The following is a 25,491-nucleotide window of genomic DNA, read 5'->3' as shown; positions in this document are numbered from 1 at the left end:
ATAAGAGTACATACGAGCGTACGGGTCACCTGTTGTTAAGTGAAAACCGCCTTTTTTAAAAAAATAATAAACCAATCCGTTTCCCTCTACACGAGGCATCATCAGGACATGTTGACTTGCCAGACTAACCACCTTTTGAGTCTCGTGCCTTTTTTCATTTTTTCCTCATATATTTATTAACTCAGTGATCGAGCACATGTCCCAAGCTGAAAAAGATGGGTATCTTATTAGACTGAACACTACACACTACTCACAACTCATTACACTCTCACATATTCAAAACACTACTTTTCATACACACTATACACAATCATATCTATTTAATTATTATGTATCACAAGCACACATTATTCAGGACTTCTTTTTTTATATAATTACCATGATAGTAACAATCTATAGAATATTATTATTATTAGTGTTATTATTTCATCATAATTTAACCTGTCAAACTTTGTACTAGGCAATACATGTATATAGTATTCATTTGTAGAATAGAAATGCTGTAAGGATTCCTTAAATAAATCAATATACATAGGCAATGTTGAGAGAATTTGGGCAAAGACCTGAAGTTTTATTATTATAATTTTATTGATATATTGTTATCTGTATGGTGCACTACATACTTTAAGTAGGTAATGTTTCTAATGCTGGTCAACCAGCAAGCTATAAAGTACATTTATTTATATTTTTATCAGTAACCTGGTATAGATACAGTGAACCATAACTTATAATGTTCAGCTCAATATTACACTAAATATTCCTCTTTTATATAATATTTGATCCTATTTTAAATATTTACTTGTAAATAATTTTGATTACAGTGATAGGTTGGAATCAGCTTGTTTCTCAGCCTTCATAGTTTTTTTATTAAGACCCAAACTCCTGCAATTTATTTTATGCATGCTATATGAAGTGTCACAGTAAATTAATTTTTGCCGATTCTGGCTCAGGCTAATTAACTATCAAACATTATTTCTACAATTTGAGCATATTTTCTGAGCTCCACAGATTTAAATATTATTTTATTGACTAGTTTGCACTATAACAATGATAATTTTAATTAATTGTATAGAATATATTATATATACCTAGGCAAAGTATAAAATGACAGACAATAAAAGCAGAAAACGGGATGTTGCTGTCTGCTGTGTGAACATACATTAGGGGCACATTTATAATTAAAGCAAATGTATGTTGCATTATTATTTATTACACACTGTATTGTGTTCAAACTCTTACAAATAAATTATGATTTACTAAAGTACAATAATTTGGTTAGTTACATATTCCTACAAATACGGCCGATTCATTTCAGTTTTCTTTGCTCGTTTATCACGAGCTCTTGGAAACCAACGATGTGTTGTTGTAAGTGTTAGTGAAGCTAATTGTTGTCTTGCTACTTCTGGCTTCATGTCTTTAAAAACTCTTTTAACCTCATTAATATCTGTTATTCTTAAGACTGATGTGTCCTCTTTCACCTCAACAGGCAATGGCTTAGATAATTCATATGGAAACTTTTCATCTTTATGCAGCGCAACAATTGTAGATCCATCGTCCGTAATAACAATCTTGTTGTAACGACGAGCTATTATAATTGGGGATTTAAAAGGTACACGGCGAAGTAAAGATGCCATTGTATCTTTTTTACTACTTCTTGCTTAAATTATTTACCAATTACCCAATTTCAGGTTGTAACCTTATAACTTAATGAATATCAACACAAGTTACAGCTTCATTTAAATTGTCACTATTGTGATTTATAAATAAAATTGGTTATTTGCGGCAGTGTAAAACGTAAACGTAGTGATTATATTCTCTTTGGCCTAGCGAAACTCAGAGAAAAAAGCGATTCACACGATTGTATGAAATGTGCAGTCATTGACAGATTGACAGATGAAAGATGTACAGTAATTACAACTGTGTCAAACTTATGTCAAATCATCGAGTATTTACATCCTCTTTGATTTGAGATGTCTTGAAGCTTGATACCCTTACCCAAAGAGAATTTAACCACTACATTCACCCTAACCTGTGCTTGTTAATGTTTAAAAAAAAAAAATTTTAATGAATAAAGTTGATTCTGACGGAACCTTTGCATCTCAATTGATCAATCGATTGATTATTGCACTTTCCATTTTTTTATAATTTTAAAATAATAATAATCAAATAAAATTTGTAATAATGCATTGATAAGCGAAATTAGCATGTAGTGCTTACCTTTAAATGATTTTGCATACCCTGCACATGTAAATTAAATTGTTAATTGTTTAACAAATATTTTAATGTAAAATCGCTGGTAGACCAATAAATAAATAAATCTAAGCTTTGTTTTAACATGCTGTGAACTGAGCTCAAGAAAGTTAGCCCCCCAGATTTTTTTTTATTACATCGTTAGTTGGCCATTTCTTCTTGATTGTTCTCTATAAACATTTGTTCTCGATTTTTTTTTTAAATTTGCAATTCATTAAAATTGGTTAGGTTATGTTAGAACAGTTAAAACAACGCACGAGCCGAGCGTAGCGTGCCGCGGCAGCGGCTGGCGAGTGCCAGAACCAAATAGTAGGCGTTTCCCGCCATTTCTAATTAATTGTTTTTAAATAAACAACAAAAGAACAAACAATTATTTATAGCGAACAATTAAGAACAAACTACTAACTAACGATATGCGATACTTCAGTATTTCCATATTTCAAAGTAATTTTCAAATTCAAAAATAGAAAAAAATTTTTTTGGGGGGGCTAAGTTTGATGAGCCTGTGAACTATGAAGTTGAATTTAATTTTGACGCTGACAGTGAATTTGACATTATATTATCTAACGCTGAGAAGTGAGAACGAAAGTGAATCAAGTTTTGGGAAAAGAATTATGTGTCTGATTTCCTACCTTGGAATAAATAAAAACTTCTGAGTAGATTATGCAAGAAAACTTCTATTATGAAATAAATAATGAAAGAAAACTTGAAACGTTGGATGCTTAGAATGTGGCAGCCAAAAGTGGCTAAAAAAGGAGTGGAATTAAAAACAAAATGAAGCCACCTAGTGCACCTACCCAAAGTTTATAAAAAATCAAACTATTTGGTGTTTACTTCAACTGTCATTGTCAATGTTAGGATATGCCAAGGATATATGCTGATTGTGGACCAGGCCCAAAGTCTAGGGATGGCGATTCTTTCCAAAAAAGATCGATTTTTAAATCGGTTCGAATCGTAATATGATAAATCGATTCATACAAAAATCGAAGTCTAAAAATCGATTTCAAAAAAAATTATTTTTTTCCAATTTGTATTTACAATGGAAATATAAATCCATTTTATGAAAAACAAGAATGATACCATAATAAACAATCTCGGGATCTTTTATCAGTAAAATCAGGATTTTTTTAGTTCAGGGAATTCGATAATTACAATAATTTTTATTACCATATCGAAATATCAGATCAGATATAAAAGAAGACATTTATTTTTGTACCTTCTTTTGCTATTCTAATAATAGTGGTCTGTAAATGAAGCTTCAATTTGCTTCTATAATTTGTCCAACGAGGCTGTGGACTATGAGCAGCGCGATCAGCGATTCAACAAGATACGTCCGTCCTCCGTGGTCGATCTCGTAAATGCCCCTCGCGATTCTTCTTCAAACCTGTCACTCAACTACCTATCGCTTGAGCCGCGCACCTTCCACGTCCACTCGATTCAAATGCTTTAATATTCGATTGTTATAACTTTACAAAATTTAAGCAATTTATGATTGTCGTGCACAATTTTCTAAATGTATTTGTTGCACTAAAAAGTTAAGAGAGTAGATAACATAGCTTGTAGTTCCTAATGCTTCATATCTAAGCTTTTTAAAAACACAAAACAAATCTGTCAAGTCTACTGGGATCCAAGCGGTTCCGCTCATCAAACATTGCGATGTTGCCGGCAATTGAAAAAAGGCGCTCACAGGGAACAGATCATCCTACGATACTCATATACATCAAGGCTATTGAGTGAACATGGTGATAAATAGAGGTTTTTTGGGCTTGCCAATAAAGTATAGGATCATACTTTAGGTGCACAACTGCCTGTGATAAATAGTGTTTAAACTCTTCGTTTAAGCCTTGACTTTCCAGTGCAAGTGCAAGTATTACATGTAGAGAGTTGCTTTTTGACAAACAACTTATGAAAATCCTTCCTCTTTCTAAATCAGTCCCTTCTATTGCGTCGAATTCTTCACTATTATTTTGTGGAAGTTGTTGCTGTGGTTGAATATTTAAAATTGAATTATTGAAAGTATTTATTCTATTAATTGCTCGAAAACAGGCTACTTGATCAGCAAAATGAATTTTTTTAAATCTAGGATCTAAAATTGTCGCAGCAGCTAACAAATGATTTTTTACCAAAACAGAAAAAATCGAATGTCGATGTTCAAGGGTAAAATATCGATTCACTAAATCGATTCAGTTCGACATATCCATTTAAAAAATCGATTTATTTGGTCCGAGGAATCGATTCTCCGATTAATCGATTTGAGATCGCCATCCCTAGCCCAAACTGAATGTTTTTATTTTTCAAAAGACGAAGTTTCAAAAATACATAACAAATAGTCTTAGCACATAGTTATAAAGTAAGGGTTATCATCCTAAATTGTAATGGATTTCCCGGTCACCCCGTCTAATGCATCTGATAGCAATGATAACTCTAATACAACGCCCCAATTTGAAACAGCACAAGATGCTATAAAAAGACGCAGGTTTGCATACCTATTAGTAATATTGTTACATTTATAAAAGCTTATTGTTTAGAATGTTTTTACTACCGCAGTTCATCAAGGTCCATCAAAAGGAGACGATTTGATGATGAGCTCGTTGAATATAGTTTGGGCCTACCCGGTGCATCACTTGGGAAGGGAGAAAAAAGAATTAGGACTCAGTCTTATACCAGCCAGTTACCAGAATTTCCGATTAATATTCCTACGGCATCAATAAGCTCAGTTCCAGAGCGCAGAAAACCATTAAACAAAGTGGCTGGTGCTGGTCACAGATCACGTCGAAAAGGTCAATTAAGTCAATTATCGACAAAAGACTTGGGCAGATGGAAACCTACAGATGATTTGGCTTTAATAATAGGAGTTCAACAGGTAATGCTTTAGGCTGTTCTATTTATTTTATTAGTTCTATAAATTGTGTATTGCATCATGGTGAACTTGGTGAAATTAAGCTGAGAGAACATGTCTATAACACTCGTTTTGTGTTACCTAAAAAAACCATAGATGTGTCTGAAATAACTAATTACTAAATAAAGCAGTGAAACTATAATATGACTTAGATTCATAAGTTGTTATATATTGTTAGTATGTTACATGATGATGGAATAAATAATCTCTCTGATCTTTCAGCTATGCTTTTTTAGTATTCTATCACTTATCTTTACAATTTATATATTTTCTTAGTATCATTCTAAATGCTAATTACATACTCAATCTCCTAGCTCTATAAGAAAGTGTGTTGATGTGCAACAAGATATGTAGTGCATTACTGACTGTTTTTGAGAATAAATAAATTGTTCATAATACATGTTGCAAAACTTTCAGACAAATGATCTCCGTATGGTACATAGAGGTGTCAAGTTCTCCTGCCGGTTCACTGTGGCAGAGTTGCAGTCTCGTTGGTATGCATTGCTGTATAATGCTGAGATATCTCGAGTGGCAGTTGCTGCAATGAGGAATTTGCATCCTGATCTTGTCGCCACTATACAGCAGCAGGCTTTGTACTCCACTGCTGAAGAGGAATTACTTGGCACAATTACCAGTGTACGTGATAATTAATATACAAATTTAACATTTATAAAAAGAACAACAAGAACACTTTTCTTCTCTCTCTTCAAGATCATTTTAGGCCTTAGTGTACAGAAATAATACATATTATCCGGAGGATATGTATCATGGAAAATATTTTGAAGAGCTTTTAGTCATATATTTGCTGCTTAGTGATGGTAAATTAATAAAATAGCCCTATAACATTCTTATCATTGTTATATTTTGTTCTATGGAAGATGAGGAAAAGTATTGTATGCGTCATCTGATGTTAGGTGACCATAGCCTCCATTCTCTTGCAGCACCAGAGGAATCATGCGAGTGTTCCTGGACTTTTAGAAAGGAGTAAGCCCCGGGAAACTCTGTGTAAAGAAAATCTTTTCATACCTTGGTAGTATGTGGAAGAAATTATTTTAAACTCACAAGAAAACCATTTTGTAATTTTGTTCTATAATTTCTTATATAATCTTATCTCATAGTTCTAAAATATTATTTACTTTCAGAATTCTCATCCCATTTTAGAAAAGTTTCAAGAACTACTTGAACAGAATCCACATGTATTTTACCCAACAAGAACTGCAAAGAGTATAATGGAGCACTGGCAGCTTTTAAAGCAGTACCACTTATTGCCAGATCAGTCTGTGCAACCCTTGCCCAAAAGTGAGTTTTATAATATATATTCATATAAATGTTAGCTAAAATACAAGTTTTGTTGATAGTGGGAATAAAATATGTAAAAAAACTGTGAGTTAAAAGAAGAGAAACCATCTTAGCTTCACAGAAACTGTTGTGGGTTAATAAATATTTTCCATCCCTCACTTTTGGGATTAAGTATACACATTTGATTTGTATCAAAATTTATGGATTCCATAACATGAAAGTTGAAGAGATGTACCGAGATTTATAGATCATGCAGTATGCTGATGATTGGCGTAGTGGGTAAGATTGCTGGGACTTGTGTATGTTCATAATATTTGGTAAGAATTAATTTTGTATTAAGTTAGCAGCTATTTAATAGTGATCAAATTTAGAAAACTATCTTAAGAAAAATAATATCTGAGCCCAATGATTGAGATTCTATTTAAATTTATATTTTTCAGATCCTGATGATCCTATTATGACATTCTCGGATGCTGAAGATACAATGAATGATGCAGATTTGCCAGATTACAAGGAGGACGGTATGGATGTGGAAATGCAGTTAGCTGATAGGTCAGTTCTTTTTTACCAGTCAGTGAGCTGATTCATACAGACTATTTAAACAAAATTTAACTAATTATATATAACTATCTGGTGACTGGCTTCGCTTCACCTAAACAAATGCATAATATATTATATCATTACAATAATTATTCCTTTTTTCCCAGTGAACACATTTAAAAACATGGAAGGGGTCTTCTCATACTGTCTACCGTAGATAATGAGTGCCACAAATTTCACACAATTAAGTGACAATACAGTTAACTATCACTGCATAATAAAAAGAGTGTTGTCGGTATTGAATCTAGGCCAATATTAAGATATGCTTTGTCTGTTATTTTATCATGTGCAAAACATAATTTACATGATTGGTTCTCAGCCTGACATGATTACGGTAACCAAAGGTAACTGGTTCACATTTGTGACACATTGTCAATGTTTGTCAGAAATGTTGATGATGTATGCGTTATGTATAAGGGGATCAGTCATGATAAAAGAAAAAAATTTTGAATGATACATATTAGCTTGATTTGTATATTATGCCTTTTAAAAAAAGGTGTTTACTTTTCTAAAAGACTGGCAACACATCTGTGATTCCTCTAGTGCTACATGAGAATATGGTTGGTGATAGTTTCATTTAATACTTTTTGAGTATTCATTATCAATAAATAAACTATCACCAGATTTTAATTAAAATACAAAATGAATGCACACAAAAGTTACAAACGAAATTGATATGGTAATAAAGAAAAATGTAGAGAACCTTATTGTTACAACACTGAATATAATTTGATATATTTATTTATAAGTCATTTAATGACTCACTTTATTACAAGCATATAATTTATATTAAATCGTAAGTAAATTTAGTTTTTGGCGAGATGAGTACTTATATCAAGTAGATTCTTTTTGCAATGTATGGATGCATACAAACTCTTGAAAAACTGATGCTGTGTGTTTTCTAAGGAATTAAGTATGTCATTGAACAAAATTGTATTGCCATCGAGCCACACAAATACTCCTGATACAAATTGATACAGGGCTTTTATTATCGTGAATTTCTTGTTGGATAAATAAGAAATCTTCAATTTTTTAAATTGAAGTGATCACATTTGAGGTTATTGTTAGGTATCATTAGTAATCATTTCCATGGTCCTAATTAACAAGGTTTTAACCGTAACTTTAACGACACCTGTCTTGTAGGAATCTAACTTACAAATAACTTGTAATAAGATAGGCACTAGCATTTTTTTATATAGGAAGAGTAGAATGAGTCGAAAAATAAATGAAGATTACCGAAACACAGAGAATCCCACAAAAAGGAAAAACTAATACCAGATCTGTTAGTTACTGAAAAAATACACACATAAAAAAAGTCTAAGCAACATGTACTAATTTAAATTTTAGGATGGTTTTTCATATCATAATGTTGTATTTTATTTTTTAAATTATAATTTTTAGGGTCCTATGATGTAAAAATAACAGCTGTTGTCTTTATAAGTTCTTTTAACAACAGAACATAACAATATTAGAATATACTGCAGAAACTAAGAATCCATAAGCAACTAAACATTTTTTTAACAAAATGAAATTTCTATAGAAAATGAATTTATTGTGAAAGAATAGGATAATTTAATACAAAGTATGGCCTCCTCTGCTATTCAGAACTTGTCGGCAACGATTACTCATTGAATTAATGAGACTGTTTATGTCATCTTGCGGTATTCGCTCCCAATGGAATTGTAGCAAATCCTTCGGCTGTAGGGTTGTTGTCACTCCGGCCAAGTCCTTCAAAACACGTCTCTGGAGCATGTCCCATGAGTGCTCGATGGTGTGAGGTTTGGCGATTGTGCAGGCCAGTGCAATACCGCGACGTTCTCCGTTGCCAAGTATTGACTGGTACGCCGAGCTGTATGTGAACGCGCATTGTCATGCATTAACGTAAAATCGGAGCCAAAGGTTTGTGCAAATGGATGGACATAAGGTCTGAGAATATTCTCAACGTAATTTTCAGCGTTCATGTTTCCATTTACAAAAACGATCTCAGTTCGCCTGTTCTTCATAATACCCGCCCATACCATAACTGTTGAGCCGCTGTATGGATGAACTTCCTGAATGCACCTGAGCCTTTCAGTATTTCCGGGCTGACGGTACACCCTTCTTGTATTAGGCCTAAACCCTAATCGCGACTCATCGGAAAACATAATTTTATTCCATTGTTCCTGGGTCCATGTTGTGCGTTCTCTACACCATTCATTTCGACGAGCGCGATTCCCGTGACGTATCGGTGGGCACCTAATTGGGCGTCGAGCTCGTAGGCCGTACTCATGCAGTCGATGTCGCACAGTTTGGGGACTTACATCAACACCACTTGAATTTTGTAGCCTCAAACTTATCTCTCGAGCGGTTAACATCGGCTGGCGACTTGCAGTCAGTTGTATGTACCGGTCTTGCTGAGTGGTTGTACTCCTTTTACGGCCTGAATCCTGTTCAGCGGGTTCCCTTGTATTATTGTAGCGCTGCCAAAGACGACAAATAACATTTCTATGAATGCCAAAATGCCGAGATACCTGAGATTGATTACTTCCCACTTGCAACATCCCTAAAGCTTCATTTGGCGTCAAATGACGTCACTTCATGGCGTAAAGATTATCTAACAATTCAATTTTGTCGCTAACTTTATTTAAATGGTTGGTAAAATTATAAAATCAAGACTAAACGTAGCAATAAAAACGCACTTAAATTTAAATAAATTCCCTTTCATTTAATTTTATGAGAAAAACAAAACATAATCGATTTTTTTTACAACCAGCCAGTATGTCATCAATAACAAAAAAGTTTACATACCTGTGCACTTTGAGTGAATAAAGACTTAGAAATTAATTAATATAAATGGTAAATTTGTAATATCATGCATGTTGCTTAGACTTTATTGATGTGTGTATTTTAGTTCTGTAATAAAAAGTCATATGTGCACTACCTACAGTATGCATAATGCCATCCCTCAAATAAAACACACTTTATTGTATTTTTAAGTAATTGGTCTACTTATACGTGAAAAGTCATTCAATTCAGCTTGGGACGACGATCCGTATGATTTCTACACCACTTTATAACATATCGATACCCCCGACACATAAAATCTTAACGTAATAATTATAGTTTTGATATATCTTAGTTACAAAAGTCATTAGTCAATAAAAAATATGTATAATATTTATAGAAACATCAGATATGAAAACTTGCTTAGTTATGTGACTGAAAACTATTTATATTAACAATGTCCAATTATCTTAACTTTTTTTAAATAAAATACAAAAAACTAAAGTTACGACTTTGTGCTTGTTATGCACAGGTCGTATCTTGAACTTGCGATTTTAGGTTACGGAATTTGCCCCATGATAGAATAGAGTCGTAAGTAAAAGATACGATGTTCTGCAACGTAAATTTTAAATTATCCCAATTGCTGGAAGTCGGATCATATATGAAATGAAAGAGCTTGAACAAAACTACTTAATATTTTAACTTAATTAAACTAGGAACAATGTTAATAAACCTTTTGGATTCGAAATTTAGGAAGATAGGCTTAACGAGAACTCAAGGAATAATACCGTAAATAACAATACTTAAATAATAGCTTCAAAGTAACAAAAATAATTAAATAAATCTTTCTTTATTATAGATAAACAGTTTTAATAATTTGGAGAGAATTTGAGGTTACTGAATAAGAGATTTAGGACTAGTCAAAAAGAATTCTAAAGGAATCAATCTTGAAAAAATAAATGCCTTTATGCCTTTTGGTAATATGTTTTGAGATCACAAAAAAAATAGTCAAAATATAACGATTGAATTAATTGTCTGATGAATTATTGTAGTTTATCTTGATCGTCACCCAAATGAGACAAATTAAGAAAATATTAATAATATTCGTATATAATAACATGACTTGGTGTTGGTAACTTTATTTCCTTCAAAACATTGCGCACATTTAGGCTTACCAAGTGCAACATTTACTTACGAGTTTACAATATCTGTATAATGTCTGACTGTAGTAGCTTGCTTATAGTATTTTCTTTCATTAACGCTAGTGTTACACATATAAATAAAACACTTTTAAAGGATTAAAACGCGTGTAATTGTAACGGTTTTACATTAGATGTTTGTGTAAACGTTACATTTTTATTTTAGTTAACCCGACGTTTCAAGACCTTTCCAGTTTTCGTTTTCAGGGGGACTGCAGATGAAGTGAGTCAAAGATAGTATTTGTCATAGTTGTAATTATGAAGTTTAGCGCCTCGGAGGTGGTATTTGCTGTACACAGATGGTTTTTGGCAAAATTTACTGACAGTGTCCTCTTCTTTTTTGATATGTGTAGTTATGGGTTTTAATTTAGAGATTATTGGATCCCAGGTGTTAGATAATTTTAGACCATCTTCTCTATTGAAATTTGGGTATGTTTTAATTTCGATGGCTTCACGTACCAGTCTTGGGAGAAATCTATTCTCTTTTACCAAAACTTTTGGTTGGTCGAACCGGATGTAGTGGCTAGGACGGTCTGTTATGTGTTCACATACAGCTGACTTAGAGTGACGTCTGTGTTTGATATCCGCAATGTGTTCTTTAAGTCGGCTTGAGATATTACGTTTGGTTTGCCCAATGTAAGTCAGGCCACAGTCGCAGTCCAGCTTATAAACATCTAATGTAAAACCGTTACAATTACACGCGTTTTAATCCTTTAAAAGTGTATATTTAAATGTAGCTTGCTTAGTAATAACTAAGCAAGGAATACCTTTATTCCTTCTCTGTTACACCAATTTTGGTACATGTAAAACATTTTCCGAAATGTTAGAGAGCCCATCGATATATAATCTGTTTGTTTTACTGTGAGACATAATGTGATTCAACAGGTTGTAAATATTTACATTGAAGGGCATGACGGTTGTAGACTTTTACCATCTCTAGAAACTCCAGTGTTGCTTACATACGCTTAAAACATTTACAAAACGTTTGCGAGAAGTCCTTCCACCTGGTGTACGAGCTTAAGATGAATAAGCAGGAAAAGATAATTTACTGTGCCTTGACTTAGTAACATCAGCATCAGCAGCGAACTCTATGTCACTTCCAGATAGCGATGGCAATGGACATAGATGTTATTCTTCACATGTGGAGACATTTTGAGTTGTGACTGGAGAGGGGTTCTCAGAAGTAGAAGTACTATTATTGAGATCAGATACGATTGAAGTTTTCTCAATAGATATTCGTTTCGTTTTACAGTACTAGAGTAGCACTTGGTGAACTGAAAGAAGCTGAAGGCTTAGAAAGTTCCTTTGACGCGGGACTGTTTCCATGTTACTGCCTTCGTTAATTTAAAAAGATTATTTTAATGTAGTTTTCTAACGTTATTCAAAAAACGCTATGCGACGTTATGCGTCGGGGGTATCGATATGAATGTATTTTAAATCCTTGTTTTGTCTGTTTTTAAAATCTCGTCTGACAGCAATTCAATCGTACTCACTCGCCTAACCAAACTAATCCGCGTGCCGGGACAGTTTGTAAGCCCTACCGTCTAACGGTATAGTTTAAGTTAGGCTATGTTAAAGCGTCAGAAATTATTCCATGTTTTATATGCGTTCACTGATTTTTCCGTGTTCTTGTAATGTCACAGCAGAACTGTCAAACTATGAGTCAAAAATCTCCTACAACTTTATTCATACAAAAATAAAATTTTTAAATTTAAAAAATATTGAGGGTCACGAATCCAAATAAAAACTACCCTATCTCAGAAGTTGGATCAAACTGTACACAGTGTGCAAAATTTGATTCAGTAGTTTAGGAGTTTACCGCTGACAAACATCTTCATAATTTTTTATATATAAGCATTTTATTTTATTAGGATCGAAAAAAAAGACATAAGGCTGTTGGAAAACGCATTCTCACGCTGGCAAGTCCTGGTTCAGTCAGTAGCTGGTGGAAACATAGAGTTGGACAAGAACACTCTCGCTGTGCTGCGAGGAAGACTTGTCAGATACCTGATGAGATCAAGAGAGGTTTGTTACTCTCAGTTACATTGTACTTACATAATTTAGTTATTTAAGTGAAATTTCTTTAGAATCGTTGTGATTTGAAACTCGATGAAACGAAAGAGCGAGACGATTGAGACATAAACATGTAAATGTATATGATTCAGCCGGCGAGACAATGAGACAGACAGATAAATTCATAAGATTTGACTTGGGAGAAAATGAGATAGGAAGCATTATACACTGTTTTGGTACTAGGTGATCAAAGTTGAAGAAGAGATTGTCTTATGTATGACGCGAGTAGGTACTATACCTTAATATATTTTATCTACACCGATGCTTTAAATCCTCTATTAAAGATTCTGAAACAGTTAGCTTATTGCCAACATTAAAACACCCAATGTTCTAATAACCATTACATCACCCAAAAGAGTGTTGTAATGTTGTACTGAATTTCATAACAACACTCCTATGTTTTTTTTTATCCCTTCACGCGCAAAGAGTTTCAACATACAGCCACATTCTTATTGCTCGATGGTATCTGTATGAATTTCAAAAAAAGAACGTCTTAGTTTACGCGCGCTCTACAATCTCAGAAGATCGGGCGCCGTAAAAAAAAAGTAGGTTATTCGAATCCCCGCCATTTTTCTTCGATATTTTTATTGTCTTGTTTACAAAAAATGAGCGATTCATTTTAAACGCTGCAAAAGATCGTTATATCGAGTGAATTTTAATTATTGCACTATACAAAATGTAAATTACTACTAAAAGAAATAATTGTTTCATTAATACTTATTTTATTTGTATATAATCAGTAATGAATGATATTAGGTTACTACTAGGACTGGTGTTTTAATGTTAGCAGTAAGCTAACTGTTCCAGAATCTTTTAGAGGATTCATATTTTGGGTGTAGATAAAGTCTTGTATGCAACTGTTGATAATTAGGTATTAATACACTCATGTGATACTATTATCACATAATCCACATTCGTGTTTTAATACCCCTTATTACATGACAGTTGCATAAATAATTATTACATTACCGCTTTATAAATACCAATTTTTTAAAGTATTAAATTGGATATAGTAAGTTAAATATCCTTAAGAGATAGACACATGCCATCGCGCTTTTCTGTAGAGCTATATAAGATACATAACTCCACTATAAGTACATTATTTTGTTATAGCTCCAAGGGTTTAGCCATCGCTATCATTTAAAGCTCCCAGACGGCTTATTTTTTTCCGACTTCTCCAACAAATATCGTTAATGTATACAAAAAATAATAAAACCATATACTAAAACCTTCCTCAAAATCCACACTATCCATTGAAGAAAACAGCTTGAAAATCGGTGCAGTAGTTGTTGAGTTGATCGCAAATATACAAATAGAGGCGGCAGAGGACTTTGTTTTATAATATGTAGAGATTATTTAAAAACTCCGGTGACTCGTACCTATCTATCAAAAGGTCACAAATAAATATAAATCCACATTCGTGTTTTAATACCCCTCATTACACAACAGTTGCATAAATAACTATTGACGTCATGTCTTTCATAACAGTTAAATCATGAGTCATCCTAGCAACTTGTACCAGGACCTCATATGCAGTTTAGAGGTTCATGCACAATGAACATTTTAAAAATATTTTGCAAATGGTGACCCGTTGTTGTTTGTGGTTCTCTTTGTTCTCTGCTTCGTGTTTAACAAGGAAAACTCACCGTTGTACGTGTGTTAAAATCTATTTGTGCGCGCATGCGCAGTACAAAGCTTGAGAAAAGCAATCACAACAACCGTGGTGTTTTGTATTTAAAGTTATTTCTTTTTTTAATTTTTAGATAAGTTATTTATTTTTTATTTTTTTATGATACGACTTTAAATTTTCACCTGTCTACTATAAACACCTAATTTTCTATCGAGATTTTTATATTATTCTGTTACATCCACAGATCCGCAATACGGTTGCAAGATGGCAATGGGTTTTTTATTTATTTCTTTATATGGCAATTCGAGGGCGGCACTGAAAATTTCGGGAATCAAGGAAGTGATACAACATTACTGTTTAAAAATGTATTTATTGCTTTTCGAAGTATTCTCCGCGAAATTTGACACATTTTTCCATATGGAACATTTTCCAGATGGAACCAATCATTGAAGCAACCATTCCATTCGGAAGTTGGGGTGAAAGTCTAAAATGGCCGTTTTGTAGGCCCACAGCATCTTCTGGTGATGAAAATCTCTGACCACGCAATTTATTCTTTATTTTAGGGAAAGTATAGAAATTAGGGCTTAGATCGGGGCTGTACGGCGGATGGTTTAATAATTCTATGTTCTCTTGCTCTAAAAACTTTTGTTCTGTGCGCGGTGTCAGAACTCGCATTATCGTGATGGAGGATGATGCGGCGGTTGCAGTTCTCTTTACGGAGTTCAGAAACGACCTGTGGCAAACAAATGCTAGCATACCATTCTGCATTAACCGTTCTTTGTCCCTCAAGAGGAATAGTCTTGCGACTATTCCTCCGTTTGGCCGGTTTTGGAGACAAACGTGGCCACCATTTTTTTTGCAACACTCCGTGAACGAACAATTTTTGTTGGCTTTAACTCATTTTCCAACACCCAAACTCGTGACTGGTTTTTTGTTTCGGGTTCGTACGCGTATATCCAGAATTCGTCACCTAATACGATGTTGTATACAGCATTTAAGGATCCTGCGTGGAATCTTTCGAGAGTTCTGACGCACCAAGTAACGCGAGCCGCTTTTTGCTCTACACAGAGCAAATGCGGTATCCATCGGGAAAACAACTTTTTTACACCTAATTGTTCATGCAAGATTATTTGTATTTGACTCATGCCAATGTCTAAAGTTGCCTGAATTTCGCGGTATGTCACATGTCGATCCTCCTCAATCAGGTTACGCACAGCATCAACGTTTTCTTTGGTGACTGAAGTTTTTGGACGACCTTGACGGGGATCATCACTGAGCTTGACACGTCCACGTTGAAATTCAGCAAACCAGCGATAAGTTGAGGTTTTGGATGGGGCTTCATCTCCAAATGCAGAAATCATCCGGTCAACAAACTGTTTTTGTGTTAAACCACTTCGAAAGTCATCATCGCTCTAGAATTTTCTCAAGTCAATTCCATTTTCTCAGCGACTAAACAAGTTTAACAAGACCTTGTGACAATACCGAGAATATTTTTTTAATTAAATAAATGGTATTAGATTTTCAAAACCAAGGAGTCTTCAATTAAAAAGATTTTAATATGACAGGAACAGTGGAAATATTCCATTCCCGATACTTTTAGTGCAGCCTATGTACAACGTTTGCTGGGTCAGCTAGATTTTTATTAAGAAAAGGCCTGTGATTTTCTTGTGCCCGTTTTTCTCAGATCTGAGTCAGACTGTTTTTGAATGGGAGATATTTTTTGAGGTTCAATAAGTTTGATTTTAAATCCTATTTGAATTTACTATCTAAAATGTACTGCTGTTAGTTCCTAAATGTGTGACATAAGAAGGCAGAGTAACAATACGCTCACAGTAGAAGATGCAGTATAGGGGGAGAAATATTACATTTTTGTATTAGACATGAACTGAAGTGTGTGTGGCTCTCGTAATAGTAAGTTATCACCTGCGCACATTATTGAGGCGACAATGATCAAATTAATTTTTCACCTACTTCTAAAATTTAGAGGTTTTCAAGTTTTTCTAAATGTTTCTTACCGCAGAACTGCCATTTATGGATCTTCTTACTATTACAAACAAAGCCAAATCTAATGATAGAACCTACATATAATTTGTGGTTTTTTCAACAACAAATTAAGCATTTGTTTAAAAGTAAATATATTTTGGTGATGTTGAATTCAGCCGATCAGAGAAAAAGCCAGTGACCCATTTGTATAACTTGCAATATGCGCTTTGTTAATCACATTCAATTGAAGTTGTGCGTCAGTTATTTTCTAGAAATGTTGTAAAACGTACTGTCCAAACGAATGTACCTATTATTATTTATTTATTTATACTATTAATCATTTACAGAACGTATCTTAAAAGCTAACATATTCCCGCAAAACTGTTTGGACAGTTTGTCTGCAGGATCAAGTCTCTTGTTATACATTAATGCTTATTAGAACATTGATTTTATACAAGTGTAATTAACAAATATTGATAAAAAATATAATAAAAAAATCTAATTTTAATTTTAGGGCAGTGTTGACAGTAAATATTTCTTAAATTTAGTTTTAAATTTTGTTTTACTGGTTTCTAGTCGGATGTCCTCAGGCAAGCTGTTTAATAAATAAGGTAGGCGTTTTTTCAAAGTCTTATCTCCGTAGTAGTTATTGATTCTAGGAACCTCGAACTCACCAGCGGACATCAACCGAGTATTGTGGTTGTGCATAATTGGGTTATGTTCTTGATTGCCATGATTGTTAATGGCTAATAAGTACTTATTGTTTTAAGCTTCCTGGCAATACTATGTGCGGTTTCTTTTAAATACAAGTGTGTAATAGAGGCTGGATTATATGCATTTGTATATTTAAGCCATTCTCAGCGCGAATTTCATATTTTCCGTAAATCTAGATAAGATCCATTATCGCTATATTTACAATTTTTCACGGCATTCAGCAGCCGCGCGTCTTTTGTTTTGGTACGATAATAAAATGATAGTTTTACTAACAAAAACTAAAATATAAGGCATAAAAGGCATTTATTTTTAAATTGATTCCTTTAGAATTCTTTTTGATGTCATTTCTAATATACTAGATACTACTACCGCTTCGGAAACAAATGGCGCTCTGAGAGGGAAGAAGTGGCGCAAGAAACTCGATTCTTTTCAATAGAAATATACAATATTGTACAGTCATTTCTATCGTTATAAAATAATCACAATCTAGTCCCAGGCTATCCGATTATTTAGATATTCAGCTTAAATTTATTTATAGATAATGCCTGAACAGTGGCTGGGACTTTATTATAGAAGTGTTATACATTTACCCTTAAAGCTATTATAACTACTATGTATCTTATGAGGCCTACTACAACCAGCCACAAGCAATCCCTTGTTTCTAGTGTTATAATAATAAAAATCACTATTAAGAGCAAAAGTAGTGCTAACATAGCACGCATCCAAGTTCACATAATTGTGTCCAGTTACCTCAGTGAATGTGAAGCGATTATTTTCGACTTATAAAAATATTTTGAATGATCGAAGACACAATCTTACCACTGAAAACGCGTAACGTGTTCGCTAATTAAGTGAGAATTTGTGGTAAATAATAGGGATTTAGTTATTAAATTGCCGCTTTAGCGTACCTACTAGCTATATTTGATTCACATGTAAACCAACTTATGCGAGGTTTCATCGTGAAACTTTTTTATTAAAACATTGTGCATATAAAAATTTGCACTAGTTTCGGCCTGAAACTAACGCAGGTAATAGAAGCACGTCTCTGAGAAGGTCAAACATTTCATTTGTCAAAAAAATTACATAAGAAACAGAAGAAAGAAGAGATTTAAATTATAGATGTTAGCAGTTCAACTTATTTTGAAAAAAGCTAGAAAATATGATAACTCACATATGGTTCATTTTTGCATCGTGCATATGGAGGTAAAAAAAGTTTATTATCACAAATAGTCACCTCTACAATCTCTCCTGACGTGAATACATCTAATTACCAATAACCCTGTATGTTGAAAGTCTTCGTGCCGCGGTTACCTGCTCTAGCAGTACGGGCTGAACACAGAGATCAGATGTTCTTGTACAAAACAATTAATAACTTTGTTTTTCAAATTTTATTTGTGTATTAATCCTAGAAATGAGGGTTATCACTTTAAAAACATAATATATTGTTTAGATTTACAGGAGCGACATCTCAAGTCAATTTCCTAATATGCAAATATTGGGGTTGAGCAGGTTATCAACTGTAAAGTAGATCATGTAGAAGCCACAATCTGAGAGTTGGACAAAGCAAACAGAATTTTATAACGAGGCGGTACTCGAACGGTTAGCTCAGTTGGTTAGAGCACCGGCACGGAACGCCGGAGTTCATAAAATTTTGTTTTTCAAATTTTATTTGTGAATTAATAATTTTCTTGACTCCCTCTTTACTTCTTCTTAATATTTGCTCCATCAATGAAATATTTTTTTATTTAAATATATTCGTCATGCTGCAGATCCTATACTAATGAAGATTTTTTACCATGCTATGTGCGAATCTCTAGTTACCTACTGTATTGACACGTGGGGAGGTGGTGCAAAAACTCAGTGGATAACAGTAGAAAGAGCCTAAAGAGCCATCCTTAAGTAGAGTCAATCTCGTTCATTCTTGTATTCTACCTCTGTTTTATATCAAGATAGTAATGTACTGATTGTGAGGCAACTCTTCATTCAGAGATTAATGTTACGATTTCATGGCCTGGTTGATGTGAAAGACACAAATGAAGCCCAAAATAGACGTATTAAATGTAAACTATATAGCGTAAAAATTTAATAAATTCTTAATCAATCAATTCCCATGTAATTTACGTAGATTTTTGTCTAATAAAATAATTATTTTAAATTTTTTTATATAAGAGGGGGCAAACGGCAAGAGGCTCACGGGATGGGGAGAGGTGAGGCAACCGCTCATGGACAACCGCAACAACAGGTGTCAAGAGATGCGTTGCCGGCCTTTAAGGTGGGAGTATGCTCTTTTCTTGAAGGTCCCTAAGTCGTTTCGGTTCGGGAAAACCGCAGCAGGTAATTGATCCAGAAAGTGGCTGTGCGAGGCAAGAAATTTCTTGCAAAACGCGCGGTTGTCGAATGCCAGACGTCAACGTGATGCGGGTGATACGCGATGTCCTGTGGTGTAGTTCAAATCGGCCGCTGGAATCAACTCGAACACCTCCTTTGAGCACTCCCCGTGATAAATGCGGTAGAAAATGCAAAGAAAACCCACATCTCTACGCAACGCCGAAGAATCAAGCCAATCGTCGATGATTCGAGCCGCTCTCCGTTGTATACGGTCAAATGGAAGAAGCTGGTACCCCATACCAGCACAGAGGTGAGAACAGCACTCTGTGGGGCCGAATTTGCGGCTTATATAGTTGCAGGCGGTGGCTTATAGTTGAATACTGTCTCGCCTGACTGAGTACACCAAGCTTTTTAGAGGCAAGTATGGCCTTCTCTTCAAAGTGACCACGGAACTGAACGTCGCTCGTTATATCGACACCAAGTATGCCAATACAGGCTGGGGCAGTTAGAGGAGTGATATCGAATCGGGGGGATACGACGAAGGGAGACTTTTTAGCGGTGAACGCACAAACTTGTGCCTTTTTCTTATCTTCCAATCCAACCCGGATTGGACTACATTTTGTCGGCCCGAGACTTGCAAAGCATAGTTTCGATTTCAGACACAAGTTTGTTCCGGTTCTTGAATAAGTTCATACAGTAAATTATCAAGAAAGTAAAGCACTTCTATATTAGACTGAAACTGAAAACTTCCTCAATATTATAAGGTAAAAATTTTCTACAACATATACACCACGTCACTACATACACACAGCTTCACATAACCATCATTCACACTAACACCAATTACTTTATTTGTCTGATTCAGTTTTTTTTTATTTAATTAATAAGTTTCATTATAATATATTTATTTTTTGTATAGTCTCTTCATCATTATAACCATGTAATTTGGGGGTCCGGTGACCTATTTCAAGCGCCGGTCTCTCACAATTAAAATAATGTTTCAATATAGATTTTAATTAACTGTGTATATAAAGTTTTTACTGTGAGAGAAAATAAATATATTTTGAATTTGAATTTTTGAATTTTGGTGCCATTCTTAAGAACTTATTCAAATATTTTTATTCAAAATAGGATGTGACATCACTTATTGAAAGTCAAAAACTATCACCACCAAAATAATGCCTCAGACCTGAGAAGAATGGCCGCAACAAATTCAGCGGGCTTTTTTTTCATCGAAAAAATATGTTTACAAAGTAATATTGTACAATTAAACTTATTATTTAATAGCCTGAGGGCGGTCACTCCATTCCCAATCCGTTTTTCAACAATTCTTTTGAATAACGTAATACTTTTGTTTTGTACATTTTCTGGGATCTTGTTGTTCAAAGTATAGACTTCAGATCAGAGGTTGCAGGCAGATTGACTATTTAAAGCCGTTCAAAAATATTTCTAAATAGATATTAAGCAGTGGAGTGGAATAGGATTTACGACAGAGCCATTTTTTAATAAAACATTTAAATTTATTTATAGATAATGCCTGAACAGTGGCTGGGACTTTATTATAGAAGTGTATACATTTACCCTTAAAGCTATTATGTATCAAGACGGAAGCGCCTACGGAAGCGATTATACCAATAAGGTAATGTGTTCATTAGCCACATCCTCTCCAAGCAAAGCGCTGATATTGTGAGCTGTTTTTGAGGTGGGTTAGTTCCACGCAAAAACTGGTGCCAACATTTAATGCCGAATGAAAACAATAATCTAAGTCAATAATTTTTTTATATAAATAATTTTTTAAGAAAAAAGTTTCACTGCGAAAACTCGCACCAAGTTGGTTTCCATGTGAATCATATGTAGGTACGCTAAAACCCTAGGGTTTTAATTATTAAATTGCCGCTAATTATTAAAATATTATTTGCCTCGAATTCTCAATCAAGTGACGCGCGTTCAAACAAACCTACAAAAATTAAATTAATTGTATTGATACCTTCTGTTACTTATTTCTCACTTCTTACTGCGAAAGACTAAGTAGATAAGGGGGTGTCCATTAATTACGTGAGGCATTTTTGACAATATTTCCCCTCCCCATTGGTGAGATACCATAAGATTTTCCTCAACTCCCTCCCCCCTCCCCTAATCTCACTTGAGATTCTACAAAATTTATGTTTTAGCTGTAAACGTTAAAAATTTTAAAGAAAAAAAAACAGAAACATAACTTGTTCTATTACTTTTATTGAAGAAAGATTAGCAAAGGCTAGTATTTGCGAATATTACCGTACCTTAATGACTATTAAACAAAAATTAAGAAAAGATTTACCCCTTATTCATAATGGTCCGCTAACTTTAAACAGCCGCTAAGGAGTGTTTTTTCTCATTCTGACTTAGGTCAATAGAAGAAGGCAGAGTGAGAATTAGCTATGCTTTAAGTTAGCAGACTATTATGAATAAGGGGGTTATTCTAATTCAGTCCGTGGAGACTCGTGTATATTTTACACCGTTTTCTGCTAGAAAAATGGCCCCAAGAGATTTGGAAAGATTTAGCTTGAACCCTCCTAGAACACCTTGCGTAATTAATAGACGTCCCCTAGTTGGGTAGGGATTCTGATATTCTCCGATTTAATAATAAATATGTATTAAAAGCTCAAAAAATTAAGCATAATATTCAACTAGAATTGTTGTCGTCTAAAATGCATCGCAATAAAATGAATCTAGATTTGTGTTGTGTTGACCAATGGATGTGTATTCGGTGGCAGCCATTAGTACAGGCTAGGAAGGGTTAGTAGGTAATCTTTGTGTGTCATTGTCAGGTTCGTGTGTTGTGTGTTACTATTGCTATGACGATAACGCGACCGCGTTGCCTGAATTATTTATTTAGCATCTTGTGTATCGTAATGAAATAACGTGAGGGCAATGTGTTAGGCACAAACAGGTCAAGTGCGGGTTGGGCTCGGTTTATTACTTTAGTGTGAATGGACAAGCTATGTCTTACACTAGCGATATGTATGTCATTTTGTTTTAGCGTGCTTACGTTGATGAAATAGAGGTACACAATTCACCGCTACTTACTTCAACGTTTCACGGCTGCCACAGTTCTATCTAGACGTATAAATTATCTAAGTATTCAAAATCGTTACAGCAATTTCCTGGAAGAACCCTATACCATTGTAATCGAGAGATTATTATATATATTTAGTTAGAATCGGTCTCACCGGAAAACTAAGAAGTACAACAAAAATAACCTAAAGCTCATATAGAAATGTTAATAATAAGCTATTACGTAATATCTTGAGAGAAGACAGAAACGGCCATAATTAAGTAGGGGTAGTACTATCTGATATCAAAATAAACAGAGCCTGTAGGAAGAGTAACGATATAGCCGATAAAAGATGGTTTACAATGATGCACAGAACATAAATGTTCATCACACAAGTGTATTAATACATCCCAATACTTCAGTTTAGCAGTCAGGGTACTAACCATAACCGCTAAACCAGAAACCTTCCCAAAAATACTTAACAACCATCGTTATAATTTCAAAGTCGTGTCTTAATAAAACAAGTATTTCATATAAATACTATTGAGGTAAGGTTTTGTGCACTGTTTATCATAGGAAGAAAAAACACGTTGTTAATATAGTATAAATATTTATTAGTCTTCATCATTTTTAAAATCATCTTTTATAATTAGAATCTCATCCAGAAACAATACAGGTGGCTCAATATCATATTGATGCCCTGCCCTAAATATCACACAACAGACATTTCATGTGCACAGCAACCAACAGAATGTCTACCCACCAAACCATTGCAACATTATCCGGCAAAAGCAGCTCTAGTATTTGAAATCGATGGGTCAATTAGTAGGGAGAAAAGTAGATCATTCTCACCCGCGGAATATTGACACCCTAGCTGAAGGCGAGGGTGACAATGGCGGGTGGGAGAAATTCGTTTTGCCGGGAGAGAATCGCTCACTTTTATCCCTCGTACCGGGTCTAAAAGACAGTTTTTCATCGAGGTGGAAAAAAAAAAATTATTTTGCTCCCTTATTAGGTATACGAATTGTTGGTTTATTGTTGAAAATCTAAAAAAAAATTATGTTACCTAAAATTTTGTGGAGTTCAATTACACATAGATTCGATTATCAAATCATATTTTTCTACAATAGTACCAATTCGAGAGTAAAGGGTATCAAAATAGTATAACGTAATGTAAAATTGTTTAGATTTGGAAGAGCGACATTAAAGTCAATTTCCTAATATAAGGGTTGAGCAGGTTAGAAACTGTAAAGTAAATCCTATAGATGAAGCCACAACACACTAGATGAGAGTTGAACAATAGGTACATACAAGATTTATCAACGATACGTCACTCGAACGGTTCGCTCAGTGGAACAGCGCTGTCATGGGACGCGAGAGGTTCGAGCCCCGCATCGTTCATAAATTTTATTTTCAAATTTAATTTGCGTAGTATAGGGTATTCTATGAAAATATCAAACGAAAATAAAACAAATGCGTCTATTAACGAACGGGATAAAAAGTACAATTGAAATGAGGACCTCACTCACAGATTCCACTATCGGATCAGATTTTCCAAAATCACACCACTACCACAGCAAGGGGGAAGGTCTGGCAGGAAGGCAGCCTAGAAGCCCAGTTATAGCGAAGGCCTTTGATCGTGTATGGCACAAGGCGCTCCTCTCAAAACTTCCATCATTTGGGCTTCCCGAGAGTTTCTGCAAGTGGACCTCCAGCTTCCTCACTGGCCGAAGTGTACAGGTCGTTGTCGACGGTTATTGCTCAAACCCGAAGCCTGTGAACGCTGGACTACCCCAAGGCTGTGTGATATCTCCTACACTGTTCCTTCTGAATATCAATAATAGGTTGGACACCTCCAACATACATTGCTATTCAGACGACTGTACTGATGATGCCGTATACACGGGTCATAGTGCCGGGATAAACTTGTGTCTTCTATCGAGCGCTCTCTTGAGAAGTTCGCGCAATAGGGTTAATTTAACCTTCTGGAGGGCAAAGCCAAATTGGCTTCGAAGAAGCTGGGCTTCATAAATAGAGCACGGCAATACTCCAAGCCGGCCCATATTCTAGCGCTCTACAAAGCGCAGGTCCGGCCATATGTGCGGTTTTCAAGGATCTTTCTTCCACGTATTACAAAGCTATGGAATGAGCTTCCTTGTGCGGTGTTTCCGGGACGATACGACATGGGTACCATCAAAAAGCGCGGACACCTTCCCTAAAGGCCGGGAACGCTCCTGTGATTCCTCTGGTGTTGCAAGAGAATGTGGGCTTCGGTGATCACTCAACACCAGATGACTCCTTTACCATAAAACAAATTCATACAATACTACCAATTCGAGAGTATATAATATAGTGTATACTATCAAAGTATGAAATGAAAAAAAAAATATTTGATTATTAACTTATTACTGAATAGTTAAGTAAAAGTAGGTATATATGATATGTTTTTTGACAAACATGAAAAGGTGATAAACAACAGTTTAATGCGTCTACCTCGATCGAGGTAAAAAATACTATTGAAATGAAAACCTCTTCCTTTTTGAAGTCGGACACAGTAGACAAAATAGTAGTTGGACAGAGAACAACACGATATTATCAACGCGGCATCGAAAAGTAAAAAAAAGCATTTATGGACGTAAATCAATATTGAGGGATGTTCGACGTTGTTATGCCGTGACCTGGATACTTTCAAGGGCGCAATATGTGTCATACACAATAA

General features: G+C 34.6%; 1 protein-coding gene across 2 annotated transcripts in view; it reads left to right on the top strand.

The window, feature by feature from the left end:
- The first annotated feature begins 4,507 nt into the window (after positions 1–4,507).
- The window catches only part of LOC126969566 (microspherule protein 1), a 47,665-nt gene continuing 26,681 nt past the window's right edge, over positions 4,508–25,491 (top strand). The window contains exons 1-6 of one of the 2 annotated variants that reach the window (XM_050815092.1): positions 4,508–4,726; positions 4,798–5,113; positions 5,567–5,785; positions 6,292–6,448; positions 6,889–7,000; positions 12,882–13,035. In XM_050815092.1, coding sequence (XP_050671049.1) covers positions 4,626–4,726; positions 4,798–5,113; positions 5,567–5,785; positions 6,292–6,448; positions 6,889–7,000; positions 12,882–13,035 — 1,059 coding nt within the window. In that variant the 5' untranslated portion in view covers positions 4,508–4,625. The remainder of the gene's footprint in view (positions 4,727–4,797; positions 5,114–5,566; positions 5,786–6,291; positions 6,449–6,888; positions 7,001–12,881; positions 13,036–25,491) is intronic. The other variant, XM_050815091.1, reaches the window with a different exon arrangement.

The sequence above is a fragment of the Leptidea sinapis genome, chromosome 18, assembly GCF_905404315.1.
Source record: "Leptidea sinapis chromosome 18, ilLepSina1.1, whole genome shotgun sequence".
NCBI lineage: Eukaryota > Metazoa > Arthropoda > Insecta > Lepidoptera > Pieridae > Leptidea > Leptidea sinapis.
This window is presented reverse-complemented; position numbering and strand designations above follow the sequence as displayed.